We start from the raw sequence: 27,696 nt of genomic DNA, 5'->3' as shown, positions 1-27,696 counted from the left end.
TGGTTAAGAATCCGCCTGCCAGGGGTGAGATGTGACAGGGTGAGAGAGTGTCATGGACATATATACACTACCAAATGTAAAATAGATAGCTAGTGGGAAGCAGCCGCATAGCACAGGGAGATCAGCTCGGTGCTTTGTGACCACCTAGAGGGGTGGGATAGGGAAGGTGGGAGGGAGGGAGATGCAAGAGGGAAGAGATATGGAAACATATGTATATGTATAACTGATTCACTTTGTTATAAAGCAGAAACTAACACACCATTGTAAAGCAATTGTACTTCAATAAAGATGTTTAAAAAAAAAAAAAAAAAGAATCTGCCTGCCAATGCAGGGGACACGTGTTCAAGCCCTGGTCCAGGAAGATCCCACATGCCGCGGAGCAACTAAGCCCGAGCGCCACAACTACCGAGCCTGCACTCTAGAGCCCGCGAGCCACAAATACCGAGCCTGCGCTCTAGAGCCCGCGAGCCACAACTACTGAGCCTGCACTCTAGAGCCCGTGAGCCATAACTACTGAGCCTGCGCTCTAGAGCCCGCATGCCACAACTACTGAGCCTGCACGCCACAACTACTGAAGCCTGCATGCCTAGAGCCCGTGCTCCACAAGAGAAGCCACCGCAATGAGAAGCCTGCGCACCTTAACGAAGAGTAGCCCCCGCTCGCCGCAGCTAGAGAAAGCCCGTGTGCAGCAACGAAGATCCAATGCAGCCAATAAATAAATAAATAAAATTTTAAAAAAATGGAGTAGCTCTTCAGCATATAAAGTGAGGTGGCTGCCTCAGATGATTAAAGAGAAGTAATGAGAGACTGCTAACCTTGAAACTAATTTGCGAGGATGTGAAACTTGATATTTAATAAGAATTTGCATGTTTAAATATCCAGCCACATCTCAAAACTGGACACTAACTTTCCAAATTATTCTAACAAGGTTTTAATTATGCTAAAACTGAACTGAGATAACTTCGTTCCCACCCTATATTCTAATTAAAACCAATCAAGGACAGAAAAGAAGGTTAGGGAGAGAGACATACTGAATTTAAGATGCCTCTAATAGGAATATCCAGGTGGAATTTATATATGAAGTATCTGTACTAGTTGACTGTGTACAGTAGCAAATGCAGCACTAGGTCCTTCAGATATGTTATCTCACATGAGGTAAGATGATAATAATCTGATTTTACAGAGGAATTGAGACTTGAAACACTGCTTGTTTGAGGCCAATTATGTTTATGTTTATACCAATGCTAAGGACCTAGGACCTTATGCAATAGGTAACCACTGGAGAACCGTTGGAGAGCAGTGTTATTTATAGCTACATTTTAAGATTATCCTGGTAGCAATATAGAGGGTGGCTGTTATAGTAGTACAAGTGTAAGATAAGATAAAATTGAACTAAGTCAGTGGCAGTGAGGATAGAGAACATAAGTTGAGAAACATTTAGGAGGTAAAACCACCTAGGCATGATTTTGTGTTGGGGATGGGATAGGGGAGTAGTAGGAAACAAGAATGTAACCCTAGGTTTTGACATGGATGGTTGAGTGGATGGTATTTTCACCAAACAAGGCAGTGAAAGAGGAAGAGCTGGTTTTGGTAGGGGTTATATTTGAATGAAAAGAAATATATTGGTTTTAAGCATACAATCTGAAATACTTCTGAGAGGAATATCCACGAGTACATGTATATATGAAGTTGCCCATTCTGGTCTGGAGTTCGGGGAAGAGGTCGGAGCTGGACCTAAATACTGGGTTTTACGTAAGTCACTGGTAAATTTCATCCTGTTGAATTTGTTAGAGCCTAAGATATCTAAAGAATGTGTAGGGAGCAGAGGCAGGAAAGCAAGTTGTGAGAAGCTTGGAGCAAGTAGAGAGCAAAAGGATTTGGTGAAAACATTTTATGGTGTCTAATTTATATTTTGAACCTGTCCAGTATTTAGCATAATACAGAGGCAGTGAAATACGTGAATGGATAGATATATGTCCTGAAATTTCTATCTGGTTTGGCTATATAAAGTGCCTATATCTATTCATTATCAGTGGTTAAAAGGTGAAGATAAAGTTGCAATTTGAATTTACAGCCTTGAATTTGAATTAAAAGCATCAGTATGAACTCATAACGTAGTTAATCTTCAGCCATGAATATCCCTAGCACCCAGGCTGGCTTCCAAATTCCATTTCCCACTAAAAGAAATCATGGCTCCTGAGAAACGGTAGATTGCACTTTGGGGGCAGTAAATGTCCACCTGGAACATCTTATCAGCTATGCAAGGAAGCTATCAAAGATCACTAGGGGTATGCCAAAATGCAAGTCACTTTGAGGAGGTTCCCAATGGCAAAAAATGGAACAGTAAACTGAATCAATGAAATACATTCATGAGTTCACATGACACTAGAAACAAAAACAAACCTAATCCATCACCTTTAAAGATGCTAATGAACCAAAAAATTATTTTGAAAACTGGTTTTAAAAAGAGGGAAAGAGGGACTTCCCTGGTGGTCTAGTGGCTAAGACTCCGTGCTCCCAATGCAGGGGGCCCAGGTTCGATCCCTGGTCAGGGAACTAGATGCCACATGCATTCTCCAACTAAGAGTTTGCATATCACAACTAAGGAGCCCGCATGCCGCACCTAAGGAGCCCACAGCTGCAACTAAGACCCAGTGCAACTAAATTTAAAATAATAATAATAATAATAATAATAATAATAATAAAAGATCTCACATGCCACAACGAAGATCCTACATGCCTCAACTAAGACCTGGTGCAGCCTAAATAAACAAATTAATTAATTAATTAATTAATTATTAAAAGGGGGGGGGAGAATAAAGCATTTATCCTGCCTTTCCAATATAAAGTGTTTTTAAGTAATCAAATAGAATATGAAAGGTTTCTCTTTATAGAAATATTCCAGTTAATAAATGAAGAAAGAATGTCAGAATTAGAAGAACACCATTTTGCACGCCCCCCCCAAATAAAGAGGCATTAATCATCATGGTTTATAACTTCACAGAAAGAGCAGTAAGACACTGCAAAAAAGACTGAACAAAAATCTGACCAAGTTTCTAGATCCAACTACCAATTCACAGTAAATACAGAGGAACAGGAATATGTTAAGCTATACCATTGCAGTGCAAACAGCAAATTTAGACTGTGAGAAACTCTACAGGACAGAAGACTTGGAAGGAAAAAAACAGCAAGGAAGAAAGAGAAAAAGGGGGAACTAGAATGGGGAACTTTGTGCATATCTTAAAGAATAAACTTATGAGATAATTGGAAATTTGTTTTTATTGACTACTTGAAAATGTCAAGAAATTATTGTTAATTTTTAAATGCAATAACATCGTTATACATTTTATAAAACAGCTTTACTGAGATACAATTCACATCCTATACAATTCATCCCTTTAAAGTGTAGAATGCAAAGATTTTTGAGTATTTCATGTATGTACAAAAAGTACCCATTTTAGGACTTTCTCATACCTCAAAAAGAAACCCTGTATGTTAGCTAACACCACCATCCTCTCCCCTCCACCTCACCTTCCACCTCTCTGCCAACCCTAAGCAACCACTAATCTACTTTGTTTCCATAAGTTTCTTTATTCAGCACTTCCACAGGAATGGAATCATATAATTTGTGAACTGTGGCTGGCTTCATTCACTTACCATAGTGTTTTCAAGGTACATCCAAGTTGTAGCAAGTATCAGTGTTTCACTAATTTTTATGCCCAAATAATATTCCACTGTATGGATGTAGCACATTTTATCTATTCACCAGTTGATGGACATTTGGGTTGTTTCCACCTCTTAGCTATTACAAATAACTGTAACCATTTGTGTACAAGTTTCTGTCTGGACACACGTTTACTATTTTCCTGAGTACCACTTTAGGAGTAGAATTGAGTCCTAGGATAACTCTTTGCTTAATTGTTTCAGAAACTGCCAGGCTGTTTTCCAAAGTGGCTGTACCTTTATGTTCTGATTTCTCCAAATCTCACCAATACTTCTTATTATTTGACTTCCTGATTCTAGCCATCCTAATGGGTGTGAAGTGGTATCTCACTGTGGTTTTGATTTGCATTTCCCTGATAACTAGTGATGCTGAACATCCATCTTTTCATGTGCTTATTGGCTATCTGCAAATCATCCTTGGAGAAATGTCTATTCAGCTGCTTTGTCCATTTTTTAACTGGGTTGTCTTTTTATTATTGAATTGTAAAAGTTCTTTATTCAAGACACAAGTTGCTTATCAGATATACAGTTTACAAAAATTTTCTCCCATTCTGTGGGTTGTTATTTCACTTTCTTGGTGTCCTCTGAAGCAGAAGGTTTTAATCTTGATGAAGTTTAACATCTATTTTTTTCTTTTGTTGCTTGTGTTTTTGGTGTCATATCCACGAATACCTTGCCAACTCCCATGTCATGAGGAATTACCTGTCTTATTCTAGCAGTTTTATAGTTTTAGCTCATTTTGAGTTATTTTTTATATATGATGTGAGGTAAAGGTCCAACTTCATTCTTCTGTATGTGGCTACACAGTTGTCCCAGTACTATTTGTTAAAAAGACTATTCTTCCCCATTCAATGGTCTTGACAGCCTGGTTGAAAATCAGTTAAGCATAGATGTATGGGTTTACATCTGGAGTCTCAATTCTATTCCATTGTTCTATATGTCTATCCTTATTCTTATTGATTACTGCTACTACATAGTAAGTTTGAAATCAGGAAGTCTGAGTCCTACAAATTTGTCCCTTTTTCAATATTGTTTTGGCTATTCTGGGTTCCTTGTAACTTACTTTATTTATTTATTTACGGCTGCGTTGGGTCTTCGTCGCTGCATTCAGGCTTTCTCTAGTTGCGGCGAGTGGGGGCTACTCTTCGTGGTGGTGCACGGGCTTCTCTTGCTGTGGAGCATGGGCTCTAGGCACATGGGCTTCAGTAGTTGTGGCGCACGGGCTTAGTTGCTCCACGGCATGCGGGATCTTCCTGGACCAGGGCTCGAACCTGTGTCCCCTGCATTGGCAGGCGGATTCTTAACCACTGCATCACCAGGGAAGCCCCCCTTGTAACTTTTAGAATAAGGGTGTCAACCTCTACAAAAAAAATCAGCTGAGATTTTTTTTTAATTCATTAATTAATTAATTTTGGTTGCATTGGGTCTTAGTTGCAGCTTGTCAGCTCCTTAGTTGCAGCATGCAGGCTCCTTAGTTGTGGCATGTGAACTCTCTAAGTTGCAGCATGCATGTGGGATCTAGCTCCCTGACCAGGGATCGAAACCGGGCCCCCTGCTTCGGGAGTGCAGTCTTATCCACTGCGCCACCAGGGAAGTCCCTCATCTGAGATTTTGACAGTGATTGTGCTCAAGTTATAGATTAGTTTGGGGTGTACTGCCATCTTCACAACACAGAGGCTTCCAATCCATGAACATGGGGTGTTTTTCCATTTACTTAGACCATCTTTAATTTCTTTCAACAATGTTTGGTAGTATTCAAAGCATAAGTTTTGCACTTCCTTTGTTAAATTATTTCCTAAGTATTTTATCCTTTTTGATGCTACTGTGAATGGAACTGCATTAATTTCATTTCTGATGGTTCATTGTTCATCGTATTCCTTTATAATCTTTATTATTTCCTTCCTTCTGGTTGCCTTAGCTTTAGTTTTCTCTTCTCTTCCCAGTGTCTTAAGGGGAAGGATGGTTATTAATTTGAGAGCTTTCTTCTTCCTTAATATAGGTATATACAACTATAAATTTCCATCTAAGCATTGCTAAAGCTGCATACCATAAGTTTTGGTACGTTGTATCTTCATTTTAATTCACCTCAAAATGTTTTCTGATTTCCTGTTCAACTCCTTCTTTGACCCGCTGGTTCTTTAGGAATGCATTGTTTTATTTTCACATACCTATGAGATTTCCAAAATTTGTCCTGCTATTGATTTCTAATTTCATTCCAATAAGGTCTCAGAACATACTTTGCATTATTTCAACCTCTGAAGGTCTACTGAGGTTTGTTTTACAGCCTACCATATGAGCTACACTGGAGAATGCACTTGAGAATGTATATTCTATTGTTAATGGGTGCAGTGTTCTATAGTTGTCTGCTAGGTCTAGTTGGTTTACAGCGTCTACTTCCTGTTGATCTTCTGTCAGCTATTCTATTCTCTTTATTTATTTATTTTATTTTTTGGCCATGCCATGTGGCATGTTGGGATCTTAGTTCCCCGACTAGGGATCCAACCCGTGCCCCCTGCAGTGGAAGTGTGGAGTCCTAACCACTGGACCACCAGGGAATTCCCAAGCTATTCTATACATTACTAAAAGTGGTGTATTGAAGTCTCCATCTATTAATGTTGAATTGTCTATCTCTCCATTTCTGTCCATTTTTGTTTCATGTATTTTGGTACTCTGTTGATAAGTGCATTAATTTTTATAATTGTTGTATCTTCCTGATGAAGTGACCCTATAATCATTATAAAATGTCCCTAGTAACATTTTTTGTTAAAGTCTATTTTGTCTGCTATTAGTACAACCACTCTGGTTTTCTTGTAGTTGCTGTTTGCATGGTAAATATTTTTTCTATTCTCTTTCAATCTGTGCCTATCTTTGGATCTAAAATGTGTCTCAGACTTCCCTGGTGGCACAGTGGTTAAGAAAATGCCTGCCAATGCAGGGGACATGGGTTTGAGCCCTGGTCCGGGAACACCCCACACGCTGCAGAGCAACTAAGCCTGTGTGCCACAACTACTGAGCCTGCGGTCTAGAGCCCGTGAGCCACAACTACTGAGCCCAAATGCCACAACTACTGAAGCCCGTGCACCTAGAGCCCATGCTCTGCAACAAGAGAAGCCACCGCTATGAGAAGCCCGCACACCGCAACGAAGAGTAGCCCCCACTCGCCGCAACTAGAGAAAGCCCACGCGTAGCAACGAAGACCCAACGCAGCCAAAAACAAATTAATTAATTAAAAAAAAAAAGTATCTCCTGTAGACAGCATGTAGCTAGATCATTTTTTTTTGGTAGCCCAATTTGAGAATCTCTGCCTTTTGACTGTTTAATCCAGTCACATTTAATGTTATTATTGATACAGCTGGATTTATGCCTTTCATTCTAATTTGTTTCTATATGTCTCATGTCTTTTTTGTTCCTCTATTCTTCCTGTAGTGAATTCTTTTGGATTAAATGAGTATTTTCTAATGTAGCACTGTAATTTCCTTAATGACTTTTCTATTTTTTTGAGTTACATTCTCAGTGACTGCTCAAGAGTTTACCATATAAATCTCAACTTACCAGAATCAGCTGTTGATTTCTACTAGCTTAATATCAGTGACACACAGAAACATTACTCCTTCCTCCCTTTTCCTAGTACTATTATTATATATATATTAATGTTACAAACACAACATTGTTATGATCATTACACTTGTTTAGGCTAATACAGTTTTGTTCCCCCCGTTTCTGAGCTATTATTGACAAATACATTACATTCATTACACTTCTATATGTTATAGGCCCAATATTACATTATATACCTATTTTATAACTTGTGTTTTAAATCAGTTATGAGAAGAAAGAAAAATATCCATTTCTACTATTTTTAATAATTACGTATTTACCTATACCAATGCTCTTTTGTTTGTGTGTGCATTTGAATTACTATCTAGGGTCATTCGTTTTCAGCCTTAAGAACTTCTTTCAGTTTTTCTTATAAGGTGGTCTGCTAGCAAGAAAATCAGTTTTTGTTTAAAATATTTTGCTTTCACTTTAGAAAGACAGTACAGGGTTCTTGGTTGACAGTTTTTTTCTTTGAGCACTTTGAATATGTTATCACACTGCTTTCTGGCCTCCCTTATTTCTGATAGGCAGTCAGCTATTAATCTTACTTGGGAGGGTTCCATTGTAAGTAACGAGTTATTTTTCTCTTGCTGCTTTCAAAATTTTCTACTTGTCTTTGATTTTCAGCATTTTTACTATGATAGGTCTGTTTGGAGATTTCTTTGCATTTTTCTTACTTGGGAATTCATAGAGCTTCTGGATATGTAGGTTACTTTTCTTCAAAAAATTTGAGACGTTTCCTGTCATAATTTCTTCAAATATTTTTTCTTCTCTTTTCTCTCTCCTCTCCTTCTGGTAATCCAATTACACATATGTTGGTGTGCTGGATGGTGTCCCACATTCTTCTGAGACTGTTCATTTTTCTTCATCTTTTTTCCTCTCTGTTCTTTGGTTTGAATAATCTCTACTGTGCTACGTTCAAGTCTGCTAAATCTTTCTTTAGCCAGGTCAAACCTACTAATGAGTCCCTTTAGTGAATTTTTTATTTCTGTCATTGTGTTTTTCAATTCCAGAATTTCTATTGTTCTTTCCAACAACTCCTATTTACTATCAATAGTCCCTGTTTTATGTGAAATTGTCATTACACCATCCTTTACTTCTTTAATCACGCTTTCCTTTAGTTCCTTTAATTTCCTTTAGTGAATATATTTACAATGGTTACTTTGAAGTCTTTTTCTGTTAAATCTGATAACTGGTCTCTCTCTCACAGGCAGTTTTTGTGTTGCCTGCTTTTTTTCTGGTATATGTAGCCAATATTTTATAACTATAAATGGAGTAAAACCTTTAAAAATTGTGAATCACTATTGTGTATACCTGAAACAATACAATACTGTACATCAACTATACCTCAATAAAAAATTTTTTAAAAAGCCTTCTACAACTATTAAGTCACAGGACACGAGGTAAACATGAAGAAGTCAAGTGTATTTTTACACAATAGCAACGAACAATAGGAAATCTAAATTTAATTAAAAAAAAATTTAAACCCTCAATATCATTACAGTAATCCCAGAAAAAAAACCTTAAATATAAAACTAACAAAACATGTACAGAACCTATATGCTGAAAAGTATAAAACATGGATAAAAGAAACTAAGGAGGACCTAGGTAAATGGAGAAACATTATTTTCATGAATTGGAAAACAATATAATAAAAATGTGATTCCTTCTCAAATTGTTGTACAAATTTAACACGATTACAATTACAGCAGGATTTTTTTTTTTGTAGGTACAGACATGTTGATTCTAAAATTTATATACAAAGCAAAAAGAACTAGAATGGACAAAACAATTTTGAAAGAGAAAAATGAAGTTAAAGTTATCAAACTAAGTTAAACACTTACTATAAAGCTACCATAATCCAGACAGAGTAGTATTAGCAAAAGGACAGACACAGAGACCAATGGAACAGAAGAGAATCCAAAAATATATCCACACAAACATGGCTGATTTTTGACAAAGGGGCAAAAGCAATTCAATGGAGTAAAGAAGGTCATTTCAGTAAATGTTATTGCAACAACTGAAATTCCATATATGAAAAGAAAACCTTGACTAAACCTCATCCTTCACCCAAAAGTTAACTCAAAATGGGTCACAGATCTAAATGTAAAGCTAAAACTATACAACATCTTTAAAAAAAGATAGGAGAAAACCTTCGTGACCAGAGGTTAGGCAAAGAGTTCTTAGATATTAAACCAAAAGCACAATGAAAAGCAAAAAGACGATAAATTGGACTTCAAAATTAAAAACTTTTGTGAAAACACTATTATTAAAAGAGAATGAAAAGACAAGCTCCAGCTTGGAAGAAATTATTTGCAAATCACACATCTGTCAAAGAACTTTTATCCAAAATACGTAAAGAGCTCTTACAACTAAATGGTAAGAAAACAACCCCATGAAAAAATGGGCAAGAGAGAGTTTTGATTCTGGGCCAAGATGAATATAACACTTCTTTCTATTCCTTCCACTTAGTACAGTTAAGCACTATGTACATTATGTATAAAATAAACATAAGACAACTTTGAAAGACGGAGAAATAGTAGACCTGCAAGGAATGACACCGGTGAGTCCTCTGAGTTTTATATTTACCTATTATTTCCTGGACTGGGTGAAAGGAGCCAGAAGGCCAACAAATGCCAGAAGGTGCAGACAAAAAAAAGTTCCAAGAAAAGCCAGCTCTTTATAGCCAAAGAACAAGGCAAGAGGAAGCCTAGTAAGAAAGAAAATGTTTAAGACAATAATTGCTCTACTCAGTCGAACGCCACAGAGAAAACTCTTACTTCAACCACATCAACACAGGCCAAGCGAGGAGCTGAGATGTCTCCCTTTCCACAAGCGTAACGAGGTGCCTCTGCCACCTGTTGGTATGTGTCAGAGAAGGCCAAGGCGGGTACGGACTTCCATCCCTGCCCAGTGATAAAGAGGACCCCCCCATTAGTCAGTGGAGTCCACAAGGGGAGAGTAAACAAGGTGTTCCTCCTCTTTCACCAGGGTAGTTCAACACAGGCCTAGTGGGGAACTCAAACTTCCAACTCTGACCAGCAGTAACTAGGCACTATTTTCTCCACCATGTATTTTTTCACCTCTACCTAGTAGTAATGAGGCAGAGCCCCCCTTCCCTTGCTGGAGTTGTGTCTGAGGAGGCCTGCTAAAACTGAAGATTTAAGTAAGATCCAGAGCCTCATAACATAAATCCAAAAATGTCCAGGATACAACAGAAAATCATTCATCATACAAGGAACCAAGAAAAACGTCAATTTGAATAAGAAAAGTCTATGGATGCCAACACTGAAATGACACAAATGTTCTAACTGCTTGACAAGGATTTTAAAGTAGCCATCATAAAAATGCTTTAAGGAATCATTATGAACATGCCTGTAACAAATGAAAAAATAGAAAATGTCAGTAAAAGAATAAAAGATAAAATACAATAACGGAAATGAGATACCACTTCACACCCACTAGAATGTTGTTATCTGCCAAAAAGACAGACAATGACAAATGTTGCTGAGAACACAGAGAAACAGAAAACTTCACACACTGCTGCTAGGAGTACAAAATGGCACAGCCACTTGGGAAACAGTCTTGGAAGTTCCTTAAAAGGTTATACAGAGTCATCATATGTTCTAACAACTCTACCCACCCAAAAGAATTGAAGAGATGTCCACACAGAAACCTTTACAGCATAGCAAAATATTCACGGTACTCAAAAAGTAAAAACAACCCAAATATCCATCATGGATGAATGGACAAATAAAATGTGGTATATTTACACAGTGGAGTATTATTTGGTAACAAAAAAGAAATGAAGTACTGATACATGCTACAACATGGATAAAATTTGAAAACATTATGCTAAGTGAAAAAGCCAGTTACAAAGGACCACATATTGTATGATTCCTTTTATATGAAATGTTCTGAACAGGCAAATCTAAAGAGACAGAAAGTAAATTAGTGGTTGCCTAGGGTTGGGGAGTGGGGAAATTTGGGGGTAACAGCTAAGGGGTTCAGGGATTTTTTAGGTAATGGAAAATGGTCTAAAATTGATTGTGGTGATTGATGCACAAATCAATGAATATACTAAAAGCCACTGAACTGTATGCTTTAAATGGGTGAATATGTAGGGTATGGTATACTAATTTTAAAGCTGTTACAAAAAACTCAAGAGATAGTTCAACAAAAGAATGAAGAGGACAGGGGAAAGAATCAGTAAACTTGATGATAGAACATTAGAAATTACTCAGTTTGAACAACAGAGAGAAAAGATAATGAATTGCGCCTGAAAAAATAATGAATTGCGCCTAAGGGACCTATGGAACTATAAAAAAGATCTAATATGGATATCTTCAGAGTTCTGACAGGAGAGGAAAGAGAGGCAGGGGCTGAAAAAAATAATGGCTGAAAACTTCCCAAATTTGGCAAGAACTCTATACCTAGAGATTTAAGAAGCTCAACACACCTGCACAGGATAAATTCAAAGAAGTCCATGCTCAGACACATCATAAGCAAACTGTTGGAAACAGAAAGACAAAGGAAAAAATCTTAAAAGCAACAAGAGGGGAATGACTCCCTACTTATAAGGGGAAAACAATTCAAATAATGGAGTCTTTCTCATCAGAAACCATGAGGCCAGAAGGAAGTGGCACAACACTTTTTAAGTACTCAAAGAAAAGAACTGCCAACCAAGAATGCTATAGGCAACAAAAATCATCCTTCAGGAATAAAGAGGAAATCAAGACATCCTTACATGATTGAAAACTAGAGAATCAGATGCCAGCAGATCCACCCAAAAAGAGTAAGTTCAGACAGCTCCTGAAATGAAAGCAAGAACAATGAAATATATCGAATTATAGTGACCCTTTGAACTGTGCAGGTCCACTCATAATGTGGATTTTTTTTTCAATAGTGAATACTACAGTACATGATCTCCGGTTAGCTGAATCAAGGTTCACTGAATCCAAGGATGCAGAACCTTGAATACGGAGGAACCCTCAGATTTGAAGGGTTGACTATAAGTTATACACAGATTATCCACTGTGCAGAGGGTCAGCTCGGTGCCCCAATCCCTGCCGTGTTCAAAGGTCAACTGTATAGGCTATATAGTCTTTCCTTCTCCTCTGACTTTTCTAAATTGTTTCACATAATTGAAGCAAAAACTATAACAATGATGTGATTCTCAAAGCATGTACAGGAAATATTTAAGGCAATTACAAACAGGGGACTGTAACTTCAAAAAGAGGTAAGCCTTCTATACTTCACTCAGACTGGTAAAATACTGACAACCGTAGGCTGTGATAAGTTATTTATGTATATGTAATACTTAGAGCAAATTTAAAATAATATATACAAAGACATGCATTCAAAACACTAAGGGTAAATCAAAATAGATTCTCAGAAAGGTACAAGTAACCCACAGGAAGGCAGGAAAATAACAGAAACAAAGAACAGAGGGAACAAATAAAAACAAAAAAATGGCAGACTTAAGCCTCAACATATCAATAATTTCCTTGAATGTACATAATCCAAATAAAACTAACTAAAAGACACAGACTGGTAGAATGCATATTTTCAAACCATGAGCCAACTACATGCTATCTGTAAGAAACTCACTTCAAATATAATGACATAGGTAGGCTGAAAGTAAAAGGATGAAGAAAATATAGAATTACACTGTTCAATGAAGGAGCTACTAGCGACATGTGGTTATTTTAATTTAAATCAATTAAAATAAATTAAATTGAAAATTCAGCTCCTCAGTCTTACTAGCCATACTTCAAGTAATGTATCAAAAAGCAGTTTTACTGTATTGGTAATGTGCCCATATCACTTTATTAAAAAAAAGTTCTCCAAAACTCTATTATAAATGAAAACACCTACATTATCTAATAAGTTATTTAATTAACAGCAGTTAATAAAGGTTTTTTTTTATTGTGGCAAAATAAATAACACAAAATTTACCATTTTAACCATTCTTCAGTGTACAGTCCAGTTTCTTTAAGGACATTCACACTGCTGTACAACCATCGTCACTGTGTCCAGATCTTTTTCATCATCCCATAACAAAACTCAGTGCTCATCAAACAATAACTCCTCATTCTTCACCCTCTACCAGACCCTGGTAACCAACCTTCTATTTCTACCTCTATGAATGTGACTACTCTAGGTACATCATATAAATGGAATCATCCAATATTTGTCCTTTTGTAATTGACTTATTTCATTTAGCATAATGTCTCATCCATTCTGTAGCATGTATCAGAATTTCCTTCCTTTTTAAAGACTGTATAATATCCCACTGTATGTATATTTTGTTTATATATTCATCTGTTGATGAAAATTTGGATTGTTTCCACCATTTTTTAATCCTCTACTTAACTAATGAAAGCAAGATTTATTCACAAATTCAAAGAATCTCCAGGTAGAGATCAATCTTGGAGGTCATCTAGTTCCACAGTCTTCTAATACTTAAAAATCATTTGATGGAAGTTACCACAATCATAAAGTTCTGTATCATCTTAAGTAAGAGTGGCTACCACTTTAAACTGTTCACATTTCTCTTTTCCAAGTTGGCAATTACCACCAGTATTTTAATTTTATTTATTTAGCCATATCACATATGAAAGAGGATGTTCACATATATGATACACCTCCATGGGCAAAAATTCAGGTTTAAAAAAAAATTGTGTTAAATAGTTTCTCCAAAGAAGATATACAGATTGCCAACAAACACATGAAAGGATGCTCAACATCACTAATCATTAGAGAAATGCAAATCAAAACTACAATGAGGTATCACCTCACACCGGTCAGAATGGCCATCATCAAAAAATCTACAAACAATAAATGTTGGAGAGGGTGTGGCGAAAAGGGAACTCTCTTGCACTGTTGGTGGGAATGTAAACTGATACAGCCACTACGGAGAACAGTATGGAGGTTCCTTAAAAAACTAAAAATAGAACTACCATACAACCCAGCAATCCCACTACTGGGCATATACCCTGAGAAAACCATAATTCAAAAAGAGTCATGGACCACAATGTTCATTGCAGCTCTGTTTAGAAGAGCCAGGACATGGAAGCAACCTAAGTGTCCATCGACAGATGAATGGATAAAGAAGATGTGGCACGTATATACAATGGAATATTACTCAGCCATAAAAAGAAACGAAATTGAGTTATTTGTAGTGAGGTGGATGGACCTAGAGACTGTCATACAGAGTGAAGTAAGTCAGAAAGAGAAAGACAAATACCGTATGCTAACGCATATATATGGAATCTAAAAAAAAAAAAAAAAAAAAATCTGAAGAACCTAGGGGCAGGACAGGAATAAAGACGCAGACGTAGAGAATGGACTTGAGGACACGGGAAGTGGGAAGGGTAAGCTGGGACGAAGTGAGAGAATGGCATGGACATATATACACTACCAAATGTAAAATAGATAGCTAGTGGGAAGCAGCCGCATAGCACAGGGAGATCAGCTCGGTGCTTTGTGACCACCTAGAGGGGTGGGATAGGGAGGGGGGAGGGAGACGCAAGAGGGAGGAGATGTGGGGATATGTGTATATGTATGGCTGATTCACTTCGTTATTCAGCAGAAACTAACACACCATTTAAAGTAATTATACTCCAATAAAGATGTTAAAAAAAAACTGTGTTAAATATATATAACATAAAATTTGCCATTCTAACCATTTTTAAGTGTACAGTTCAGTGGCATTAAGTACATTCACACTGTTGTGCAGACAGCACCATCACCTACTTCTAAAACTTTTTCATTGACAAGGCCAGATTTTGACAACCCTCAAAAGAACTGCAGAGAACAAAAGCAAATAGCGTCAAACTTTACTTTGGCATGGTATTCCCAAAAGGATTTTACAAAGTGTGTAAGAAATAAGTTCATCATTTAAATAAATCAAAAAACTTCATTTTTATATAAAGAAAATAAATTAATATGTTCAATTTCACTTTTAAAAATTGAGTTTATTTGACAATGAGAAGGAATCTTGATTTTTTTTTTCTGATTCTCTACTCCACAGATAATATTAAAAAGGCAGCACACAGGTAGGTAAAATTTATAGAATTACATTGTATGTTGTTACTGCAAATTTTTTCATTGAATCATTCTTGCTTATAGGCAATATGGAAGTGCAACTCACACTTTGCTTACTCATCCTTTTCATTAAAAATTTATTCATGGATAAAATAAAAGTAATTGTAATAATCACACTTAAATAATTCATAATTGCCACAACTATTAATGGTACTGTACATTAGTAATGGTTCTTTACAATAGCTCTAGCTTTAACTCACAACTGATAAAGAGACAGCAACCACAAAACCTCTGGTAATATCTGGTCCGTTGAGGACCCTGACTCAAATTGGTCAAGAACAGGACTTCCTACAGCAACTCTGGAAATCACCAATCTTTGAAGATACAGACAACTATGGAAAAACATAGCACTTTGATATAGTCAATACTATGTTAAGCGTCTCCAGAGGAACCATATGTCAGACTGTGAGGTATGTCTCTGGAACTGATAGTTTTCATTCTCTTTTACTGTAAGAGAATGTTTCATGGCTTGAACATTATCTTAGAGCTTAAAGAGATAAAGGATGGAGGAATAGATTGAAAAGATGCAATTTTTTCCCCCCCTCAACTGGGAAAAAACCCTCAGAAAATAGAATGAAGGAACTTGAATTTTAAAGCTGAAAGGTATATTAGTAGATTATGTGTTTAAAAGTTTAGTTCACCAAACATTATCAAGTGCTAGATACTATGCTAAAAAGCCCAGAAACATTAACCAGTCATAACTTAATGGAAGATGGGAGTGGAGCTCAGATTACTTGATTCTTGGAGTCTACTGCTTTGTACAAAATTCACAGTTAAAAACAGGACCTGGAGCCAGTATTCCTAAATTACAAGTATTCTTTCCACTGATTTGATAATAGTATAAGAATAATTGTTTCCATATAGGAAACAATTGGAGACAGCTTGCGATGGGAAAAGGTTATGACACATTCAAGTAAATACCTTTCTAAATTTTCAAACAAATGATTTAGTTAGGCAAATTCTATAACAAAATGATGTTTGAAATAAAGAAAAAAATTGGTGTTGGGCCAGAATTTTAAAAGCTGAGTTTTAGTTGTAGTCTTTGCTACAAAACAATCTAAAGAGGAAAAGGTGACTGTGAAAATACCAAACATTAGCCTATTGTCATTATCTGAATGTCCCAGAAAAATACATGCTTATAGTTACAACTCTTCAATCTATACAGAAATCTACAATAAAGTCTTAAAAAAACCTATTAATTTGAATTTTCTTAGAAACTTACTACCTCAAATCTCCCCAATGAGCAATATATATCTTACATCATAACTCCTTAATTCCTATTAGTTTTAAATTCTAGATATGCCATAGATAGATACTCTTAGTATCCACACCCCTTTGAACTATAGAAAATTGCTATAAGGATAAATACATTGAGTCTTTTGACACAGTACAATGCATTAATTAAAAGAATTAAAGTCTTTTCATATTGCCCAAATCCAACAACAGATTTCTCCACCTCATGTATAACTAAGCATTATTTATTTCACTATACTCAATTATCAATTAATATATTAATGGTGCCTAGAGACAGCTTATATAGTAGGAAGAGCAATTGCTTTTTAGTTCAGACAAACCTGGATCTTTGTTGCTGTTGTTGTTTTATAACCTGTTTATTATTCAAGCATAGTTAATTTACAATATTTTTGTTAGTCTCAAGGATACAGCACAGTGATTAAGGTTTTTCTGCAGACTACATTCCATTGTAGGTTCTTACAAGATATTGGGTATAATTCCCTGTGCTACACAGTAAATCCTTGTTGCTTATCTGTTTTATGTATAGTAGTTTGTATCTGTTAATCTCATACTTCTAATTTGTTCTTCCACCTCTCCCCTTTGGTAACCAGAAGTTTGTTTTCTATGTCTGTGAGTCTGTTTCTGTTTTTTTGTTTTTTGTTTTGGCTGCGCCATGCAGCTTGCAGGATCTTAGTTCCCTGACCACCAGGGATGGAACATATGCCCCCTGCAGTGGAAGTTCCAAGTCCTAACCAGGGACAGCCAGGGAACTCCTGTTTTTTTTTTTTTAATTAAAAAAAAAATTTTATACAGTTGTAAAGGTCACTTTCCATTTACAGTTACCACAAAATATTGGCTATACTTCCCATGGTGTATAATACATCCTTGAGCCTATCTTACACCCAATAGTTTGTACCTCTCACTCCCCCACCCCTATATTGCCCCCGCAACTGGTAACCACTAATTTGTTCTCTATATCTGTGAGTCTGCTTCTTTTGTGTTATATTCATTAGTTTGTTGTATTTTTTTTTTAAGATTCCACATATAAGCGATATCATACAGTATTTATCTTTCTCTACAAACCTGGATCTTAATCATGACTATATCACTGAACTGACTGGATGCCCTTAAACAAGTTAAATGTGGCAGGGGTTAAATGAGGTTAAATGAGTACATGGGAAGCACCCCGTGCCTAGCACATAGTATACACACAAGAACGTGATACAGCACTCAGTAATAGATGAAGTATCCTTATTGATAGGTCTGATTCTCTCACCTTTGGCTGAATTAATCTCAAATCTCTAACCCCAGCATCCTTCCTGAACTCCAATTCTGGACTTTTTATGATGAGCTAGAGTGCTAGACAATTCCATCTGAATGTGTTTGCCATTCTTCAAATTCACTGTCTGAAACTGAACTCAAATTCTTTCTCCTCAACTGATACTCCACAACAGGACTTCTAACTATTAATGATAGATGCTTTCAATTATCCAGTCACCCAGAGCTTAAAATCTAGTACTCATTTTTGATTCACCATCTCCTGTCAAAACCTGGAAATCTTCCCTTAGCTACTCTCCCTTCATAGGCAAATTCAGAAAAATTACAGATACTCCCCAACTTATAAATGTTTATTGATAATTCAAAGTCATTCTCCAGAGCAAGAGTGTTAACTATACTCACTACCAAGAGACAATAATAATGGTTTTGCATGGTCATTTAAATCTTTGCTCTAGTCTTCATTAGTTTATCTCTCTGTGCTTAGTTTTGAGGTAGTTATGAATACTATTAAATCCATCATGGTCAATAAACACAAAAACCGTTAAACTTAATAAAGAGAAGTATGTGATTATGGTGGAAACAAAACTCAGAGTTAAACATTTTAATAAACAGTGAGAAAGGATGCTGCCCCTCCCCATGAATGGAATAAATCACTGAGCAGTATGAATGATTCTGAAGTACGCACAACAAATCCTGCAATACATAAAGATGCCATATCTATGAGATAATTGATAATCATCAGCTAGGGAGACAAGGAAAACTAGTAAAATGGAAAAACTTTTGAGTATGTGTTTAGAGTAGCATCAACACTATATGGCAAGATTTCAAACTCTTTAGTCTCAGGACGCCTTCACACTCTTAAAATTTACTGAGAATTCCAAAGAACTTCTATTTATGTGAACTATATTTACTAATATTACCATATTATACATTGAAACTTAGAAATGCAAAAACTTCATTCGTTAAAAATAATAAGCCCATTACCTGTTAGCACAACATATTTTTCAAAAACCTACACTTTCTCAGAACAAAAGAGAAGCAAGAGTGGCATGGATTTTTGCAAATCTCTTCAAGTCTGGTTTATTATTTTATCAGTGGAATCCTCCTATCTGCATCTGCATTCAGTCTGTTGTGATATCCCACTTCAAGTAGCCTCTTGAAAACTCCACTGTACACCATGAGAATAAGAATGAAAATGACAAACAATATTTTAACACTATTATGAAATTGTTTTGACCTCGTGTACCCTCTAAAAGCTTCTGGGGATCTCAGGAGAGTTCCCACACCACAGTAACCACTGCCTTAACATTTAATGTTAAATCAGGAGATGGTTAGATATTTGTAGACAAGAATTTCGAAAAAGCTCAGCAAGGTGAATAGACTGCTGTTCAAATATCTGAGCCAAGCCAGAGAAAGATGGTTTTGTATATTCAAATTTGCACATCAAAGAGTAGTAAAATCCACTTGTCAGTCAAGATAATCATAAAGGACCAACTGCAACATAGACATAATAGATCTATTTAGGTAAAAGTTAGTCAAGAAAACGTTAAAATGTTTATCTGGCTAAGAGGAATAGAGCTTGCTGGGGAGATTCAGGGGTTAGGGTTAGGTCTCCTTGCTGATTAAAAAAAAAAAAAAAGGCACACAAAACAAGCCGGTTAGGTGTTTTCATCTCTGGACTTAAGGCTTAGAACTGTAAGGGGTCACCTTGGAACCATAAGGAGAGCTACCTTAAGATGGCAAAGCAAAAAGTTGAGAGTTGAGGCCCTTGATGATATCACTGAATTGCTGAGTAACTAACTCTGAAGCTGTCTTACTCTAGCATTTGTTTTGTTTTTGTTTGAAATAGTGAAATGTTCTTAGTGTTTAAGTCACTCGATTCAAAGTTTTCTGATACACACAAAATGAATATCCATATACAGATGTCCCATAGGTACTTCAACAGGTCCAAATGAATTCAATCATCACTTCTCACAAATGTTCTCTTCCTCTTGAAGTTCTCTGGCCAATGATACCACATTCCAAAAAGTGAAAAACCTAGGAGTCATCTTTGACTTCTGTGGTAGACTAAAAAAGGTCACTCCTCAAAATACGTCCATGAACTACTCCCTGGAATTTGCAAATGGTACTTTTATGGCAGACTTTGCAGGTGTGATTAAGTATGCCAAAATAGGAAGACTTCTCTGGATATCCAGGTGGCTCCTACATACAATCTTTAGCATTGTTCTAAGAGAGGGGTTAGAAGACTGGACACCAATATCAGAGAAGGTGATGGGAAGACAGGCAGAAATTGGAGTGATGCGGCTGCAAGGCACAGAATGCCCACACAGCCACCAGAAACCAGCAGAGGTACGGAATGGATTCCCCACCCCACCAGAGCCTTTGGAGGAAGCGGGTACCTGCCAACATTGTGATTTCAACCCAGTGATACCGATTTTGAACTTCTGGCCTCCAGAACTGTGAGAGAATAAATTTGTTGTTTTAAGCCATCCAGTTCATGATCATTTATTACAAGAGCCACAGGAAACTAATACAACTTCTATCTTTCACTTTTCCCCTAACACAGACTTGGTCACTAAGACGTATCTCAAATCCACCCTTTCTTTTCTCCATTAGCCACACTACCTTGGGCTACTTAACATCCTGATTGGTCTCCTTGCCTTTAGTCTCACCAATCTTGAGTTAATCCTCCACCATTGTTCACATTGTCTAAAATCCCATCATTTTAGTACAGCAATTATTACCTCATGCCTTAGCTATCACGTTGCACAACTCTGAACAGCACTAAGTTCTTTTCAGCATGTTCATATATGTATCATTAGACATCAATTGATTTCAATACATAAAATACTCAAGATAAGGCAGACTATTATCCTCCCATTATAGTGATGAAGAAACTGAAGCTCAGAGGATAAATGACTTATCCAAAGCCATAAGGCAATTAAACAGCAATTTACATCCTGATGCTAGTCTTTCTCACTATATATCTCATATTCTCTCTGCTCTATTGTGCTTTTAGATGCTTTAGTTATCTTTTCTTCCTTGCTCTCCAACACGAACTCTTTGCTCCAGTCAAACTGATCTTTGACTCATTCTCTGAACATACTATACATATTTCCACTTCCCCACCTCTGGTCTCATTTTGGAATTCCCTTATTGCTCTCAACAGGTCAAATACTACTCTATTTTGTTCTTCCTTCTACTCTGGATATCAGCAATACCTTCCATTTGCATGCCACTTTTCAGATTACAGTGTATTTTTAAATATATTTTCTTTGGATCTTAAAAATCTTATGAAGTAGATTAGGAAATTCTTCAAAGATCACAGAAAATAAAGATCAGAAAAAGTAAGTGGCCTAATAGGGCCTCAAAATCAAGTACTCTGACTTTAATCCTCTCCTCATTTTATTATTAAACTATGCTGCCTTTCCCTCCACTGAACTCCGGTAGCATTTTCTGTCTTGACCACTGATCTGGAATTTGATATGATACCAGTTTAGGTATTTGATATAATACCAATTTAGGTTTACCAGGTATATGCCCTGTCTCTCCAAGGATAATTCCAGTATATTTTTAGAATCAATTATACCCATGTTCTTTAAAAATCATTTTATAAATGCTTGAAGTATAACTGATGTAAAATAAACCAAACATATTTACAGCATACAATTAGGTCACTTTTCACACAGATATCAAGATAAGGAACATTTCCATGACTCCTATAATTTTCTTTGTGCCTCTTCACAATCTCTCCCTCCAGCCCCCCTAACCCCCCAACCATGAATTTGCTTTTCATTTTAGACTAGTTGCATTTTCTAGAATTTTAACATAAATGGAATCAGGCAGTATATATTTTCTTATTCATCTGGCTTCTTTCACTGGATATAATTATTTTGAGATTCATCCATGTTGTTAGGCTCAAGAATTTTTGTTCCTTTTTATTGCTGAGTATTATTCCATTGTGTGGATGTACCACAGTCTGGTTATCATTTAACAGAGGACAAACTCTTGAGTTGTTTCCAGTTTGGGGCTATTACAAATAAAGCTGCTATGAACATTTGTGCACAAGTCTTCGTGTAGACACACCAGCAGAGTTTCTAAATCATTTCTGTCTCCACACCATTTACATGTGCTATACTCTTATCAGTAACGTTCCTTATTATAGTGCAGTGGTTCTCAACTAGGCATCCCTTTATGGTCACAAACGATCACTGCTCTTTTAATCAGTATTTTATGTATAATAGGTGATCAATTAGCTGCCTACAGATTTTGCTTTCCTACAGATTTATATGCTATTTGAGGGAAAAGGTTGAGCCTGTGTCTATTCTTTAACTGCCTAACACAGGGCATTTTTAAAAAGTTGAATAAATGTTTGTGACTTACGGTGCTTACTTTTGGAATAAGCATATTCTTTTATGTTCATTCACATTATTAATAAAAGTATAATTATAAATGATGGACAACAAAATAAAACTTGAGGCAAAATACCTGAAATAAATATTTTTTAAGGAGTTTAACATATACAACATGCAAACGTTTTATAGAAAATTTGTCAGTATAGATGGTTTAAGAATGGAAGAAAAAACTTCATGCTAAAATTACACAGAAATCTGAGTGAAGTAGTGAAAATTACAACTCACTTACTTCCTTCTCCAGGAAGTTATTGTTAAAATAAGATGTTTTCCACTATTATTTCCTTTAGAATCAAGTTTTTTGGACAAATATGACAGCATCTCATATTTTAAATTTTGTTCTAAGAAAACCTGTCACTATGTTGTCAATCTAAGCAAAAACAAATATCTACATTTTTCCATGAAAGGAATCACACTTTTCAGAATGGATTCATATGAGTACTCATATTTGAGAACATGAACACTAATAAAAGTGCATGTGCTATTTATCTGACAACCGTTTAATCCCCAAGGGTCTTCCTTAAGACTTTACTGAGTTTTCAGGAATAATTCCAAATGAATTACTGTATCTGAGTTATTAAAAAAAAAAGTCATTTAACTTTTATAACTAGCCACTTTTTAATCAAGTAAAGGTTTTAATCATTTTACTACACGAAGAAGTTCTTTCAAGTTCAGAGCTTTGAGAAGAAGAATGAGATTTACTTGGAGTTAAACAATAAATCAATTAAACCAGTGACATTAAACTATTAGAATTTCTTCTCATTGCTGGTAACCACAGAGTCATGCTGACTATCAGTTTCTATATCCAGGGAAAATAAGTTAATATACATTGAGTAACTCCTACCAAGTGTCTTTATCACACTCTGGTCACACAATTCTGGGAAAAGAATTTTTAAGATCCAGTTATAAAGGAGGAAACAGAAGGTTAAATTAACTTGTCCATATTCCTATAAGTAATAAAACCAGGATTTGAAGAAAGGTCTGTCTGACTGAAAACTCAAATTCACAGTCCCCTCTCTCTCCCCATCCCATCAGTTGCCATTTACAAGAATTCAATCACAGTACTTAAGGGATATCAGCTATTAACCTCAAATCGTTTTACCAGAAAGAAAGCTTGAAGAAAGGGTATATCTTATTCAGTCTCTTGGATCCTTACATAAGCAAACCAAATTCAAGTCCGTTTTAGTCAGTTAGCATTTAAAGAGCTCTGTGTTTCTCTAAAGAGTGTTTTAAGTGTTCCTACCATGTACTCATGGGTCCTACTATGTATGCTTTAAAATATGTACACAAGTATAGTGGCTTTACCTAATACGCTTTTGCACTGTTGCCAACCTTATATGCGTCTTTTTTTTTTTTTTTTTAACAAGGGAACAAATCCACACTTTTATTTATTTACTTTTCAATAAGTTTAAATCCTTGAAGGGTACAGCATCACACGGATTCTGTGTCCAATGGCCTTAGCAGGAAGGTTGCTTCGGAATTTGGCACGAACCATGCCACTGTTTCCATGAGCACGAGTTATCTTTCCCCAGATTACTCTGGTTTTGTTAGGTTTTCCACCAGGAGTTACTGTGTTGTTCTTTGCTTTGTACACGTAAGCACATCTCTTGCCTAGATAGAATTCAGTTTCATCTCGAGCATATACACCTTCAATTTTCAGGAGAGCTGTGTGCGCCCTCTGGTTCCGTAGACCCCGCTTATAGCCAGCAAAAATGGCCTTGGACCACAGCCTCCCAGACATATTTGTCGTTTTAGAAGTCCTGTTCCCAGCAGGCCGGAGCACCCATTCTCGGAGGTCAGGGGACCAGCACCATCAGTCCCATATCTCCTCCATCCTGTCCTCCCTGTTGCTGGAATCCATAGAAATCATGAGCTGGTAAAGCCTCGGAGCCGCACCAGCATATCATCTATATGCGTCTTATGAATTGAAGCGTGTCCCCCAAAAGATAGGCTGAAATCCTAATCCCCAGTACCTGAGAATGTTACCTTACTTGGAAACATGCTCTTTAAAAAGCAATCAAATTAAACTGAGGTAATCAGGATGTTCTTATATAAAGTGAAATTCAAAGACAGATGCACAAAGGGAGAATGCCATGTTAAGATTGAAATTATGCTGCCACAAGGCAAGGCACTAGTAAAAGCAAGGAGAGAGGCCAAGAAGAGAGCCTTCCCTCATAAGTTCCTTCCCTTAGAAGGAACCAACCCTGCCAACACCATGATTTCAGACTTCTACCCTCCAGAACTGAGACAAAAGTTTCTCTTCATGCCATCCAGTTTGTGGTTACAGCAGCCCTAGCAAACTAATACACACCTGCTTTTCAAAATAATGTAAAATGTAACTACATTAAATTTTAATGGACTAATAAACATTTCAATTTAAAAGGCAGAGAAAGTAGGATTAAAAAAGCAAGCCCAACTACACGTTTGTTACAGGGAACCTACTTTAAATAAAAAGACAGAGGTATTTTAGAAGATACACCATGCAAACAGCAAGTAAAGGAAGGCTAGAGTCGGCCATCTTTAATATCATAAAGGTCACTGGTACACAGTCTTTTCAAGTGCAACAAGGTATGTTCAGCTAGACAGACCATATGCTGGGCCATAAGACAAATCTTCTTAATAATTTTTAAAGGAATGAATGCACACGGACTATGTTCTCTAATCACAATTAAAAAATTAGAAGTCAATGAGTTATCAAGAAAATTTCATGTATTTTAAATATAACACACTTCTAAATAACCCATAGTGATGAAGGAATCAACAAGAGAAACTGCAAAGTATTTTTAACTGAGTAAAATACTGAAAATACATTATCAACATTTGTACAATGTAGCTAAAGTAGTGCTTAAAGTAAAATTTATAGCTTTAAATATATATATTAGAGAAGGTCTAAAAATCAGTGGCCTACCACCTCACACTCTACCATCTCACATTCATTACGATGACTACTATAAAAAACAAAATAACAGAAAATAACAAGTGTTGACAAGGATGTGGAGAAATGGAGCCCTTGTGCACTGTTGGTGGGAATGTAAGCGTAGACACTATGGAAAACAGTATGGCAGTTACTCAAAAAATTAAACATAGAATTACCATATGATCCAGCAACTCTACTTCTGGGTATATAACCAAAAGAACTGAAAGCACAGACATGAGCATATACCTGTACATGAATGTTCACAGGAGCATTATTCACAATAGCTAAACGTCTATCGATAGATAAATGAATAAACAAAATGTGGTATATATGTACAATGGAATATTATTTAGCCTTAAAAAGGAAGGAAATTCTGATATGTGCTATGATATGGATGAACCTTGAGGACATAATGCTAAGTGAAACAAGCCAGTCACAAAATGACAAACGTTGTTGGATTTCAATTATATGAGGTCCCTAGAGCAGTCAAATTCATAGATAGAAAGTAGAAGGTGGTTGCCAGGGGCTGGGGGGAGAGGGGAATAGGGAGTTACTGTTTAATGAGTACAGAATTATATTACAGTTCTGCAGATGAAAGCAGTTCTGAAGATAGATGGTGGTGATAGTTGCATAATAATGTGAATGTACTTTATGCCACTGAACAGCGCACTTAAAAATGGTTAAGTTGGTAAATTTTTTACCTGTATTTCACTACAATTAAAAAAAAAAAAATCAATGGCCTAGGTTTCTACCTTAAGAAGCTAGAAAATGAGCAAGACAAACCCTAAAAAAATAGAAGGAAATAAAGCTCAGACATAAATTAAACAGAAAATAGAAAAATCACAGAAAAAATTAAAGCCAAAACTTGGTTCTCTGAAGAGACAAGCAAAATTGATAAGTCTTTAGCTAGACTGACCAAGGGAAAAAGAGGTGGGAAAAAAAGGGTGACGGGGCAGCAGAAGGAAAACCTGGGCAAGTGATATATAGAATGACCATGTTACCGAGCCCAAGCTCACTCTGCTTGCCACATGACAGGCGAATAAGTCAGGAGACGAGGTGTTGAGGCAAGGAAGAGTGACTTTATTTGGAAAGCTGGGAGTCCAAAAAGATGGCGCATTAGCGGCCTAGAGTACCATCTTATCGGGATGGGGATGCTAGTTTCTTTTACAGCACAGAGAGGTGGAAGAGGTGAGGAAGTAAAGTAAAAAGCCCGTAAGTCTTGCAAAATATCTCCTGGTTCTGGCCAGTCCCAGGGAGGGGATGTGTTAATTTCTTCTTTTCTGCAGCCATTCACACACAGGTGGGCAGGTCATTGTTTCCCCGTGAGCTAAACAAAGGCACTTCAGTTTAACATTCAGGCGGAGGGGCAGGCCATTATGTATGCCTATAGCTACAGACAGAACAAAAACAATGGAAAGCAAAGGTCAAAGTAAAAGAAACAGATCCAACATGGTGTCAGAGTTTGTTCTTCCCTGTTACAACCAGGATGGTAGAATGCTCCAGAAATGAAGGGCATAGAGCACTTCAAGGAGGAGTGGTTGACAGTGTCAAATGATGCTGATAGGTCAAATAAGATATAAAGTCTATTCACTTTATCTGCAAGGAGTCACTGGTGACCTTAAAACAGCACATAATGGAGAGGCAGTAGAGTTAGATGCTAGATTGCAATAAAGATAAAGACTATATAGAAATGAGGAAGTGAAAATTTTGAGTAGACAATTCAATCTAAAGAAGTTTGGCTCTAAAGATAGGGCAAGGGGGTTAGCTGGAGGGAAATAAGGGCTTGAGGGAGGATACCGGTATTTTTATAGAATGGGAGAAACTACAGCATGTTTTTTCCCCCAGATAAGCTTTTCTAAATTGTGGTAAAATATACAGAGAATGTTTTGAGTATTGGTGGAAAAGAATCAGAGAAGGAAAAGATATAGAAAACAGGTGATAACAGATAGTGTAAGATCCCTGGATAAATAGAAAGAAACTGGATTCAGTGCTTGAGTGTAAGAATTAGCCTTAAACAGAATGAGACCCAGTGTAAGAAAAAAGGAAAGGAAGGGGTGTAGTTACAGTTAGGCTTATAGGTGGGTGGTGAGAAGAAGTAGTGGGAGTTCTTTTTTGATAGCTTTGGCTTTTACTTCTCTCTGAAGTTATAGGTAGAGGTTAGACTGCTGACAAGAGAGGACATAAAGTAGAATTTTGAGGAAAATGAAATATGCAAAAAATGTGTGGAAGAGAAAAAAAGGATGGCTAGGTGGCACTGAAGGCCCCACTGAAATTGGAGACCACAAATTTCTAGTGTCAATAATCTATGGCTTTTGAGTTATGTATATCTCAAGGAACTGTTAAAGAATAATCAATGGCTTTGAACCATTTTTTTTAAAAAAGCAGTAATAATCATTAGTTAATACTTACATAGTACTCAATATGTAC

The 27,696-nt window shown here is 36.5% G+C and overlaps 2 protein-coding genes across 6 annotated transcripts in view; both read right to left on the bottom strand.

The window, feature by feature from the left end:
- The window catches only part of ZBTB44 (zinc finger and BTB domain containing 44), a 71,156-nt gene that overhangs the window by 34,893 nt on the left and 8,567 nt on the right, over nt 1–27,696 (bottom strand). The gene's annotated exons all lie outside the window — the stretch shown is intronic.
- On the bottom strand, nt 23,723–24,199 carry LOC132369544 (large ribosomal subunit protein eL33-like). The gene has a single exon (XM_059929224.1). The coding sequence runs from the start codon at nt 24,091–24,093 to the stop codon at nt 23,761–23,763; it is 333 nt and encodes a 110-aa protein (XP_059785207.1). The 5' UTR covers nt 24,094–24,199; the 3' UTR covers nt 23,723–23,760.

The sequence above is a fragment of the Balaenoptera ricei genome, chromosome 8 (assembly GCF_028023285.1).
Source record: "Balaenoptera ricei isolate mBalRic1 chromosome 8, mBalRic1.hap2, whole genome shotgun sequence".
Classification (NCBI taxonomy): Eukaryota; Metazoa; Chordata; class Mammalia; order Artiodactyla; family Balaenopteridae; genus Balaenoptera; species Balaenoptera ricei.
This window is presented reverse-complemented; position numbering and strand designations above follow the sequence as displayed.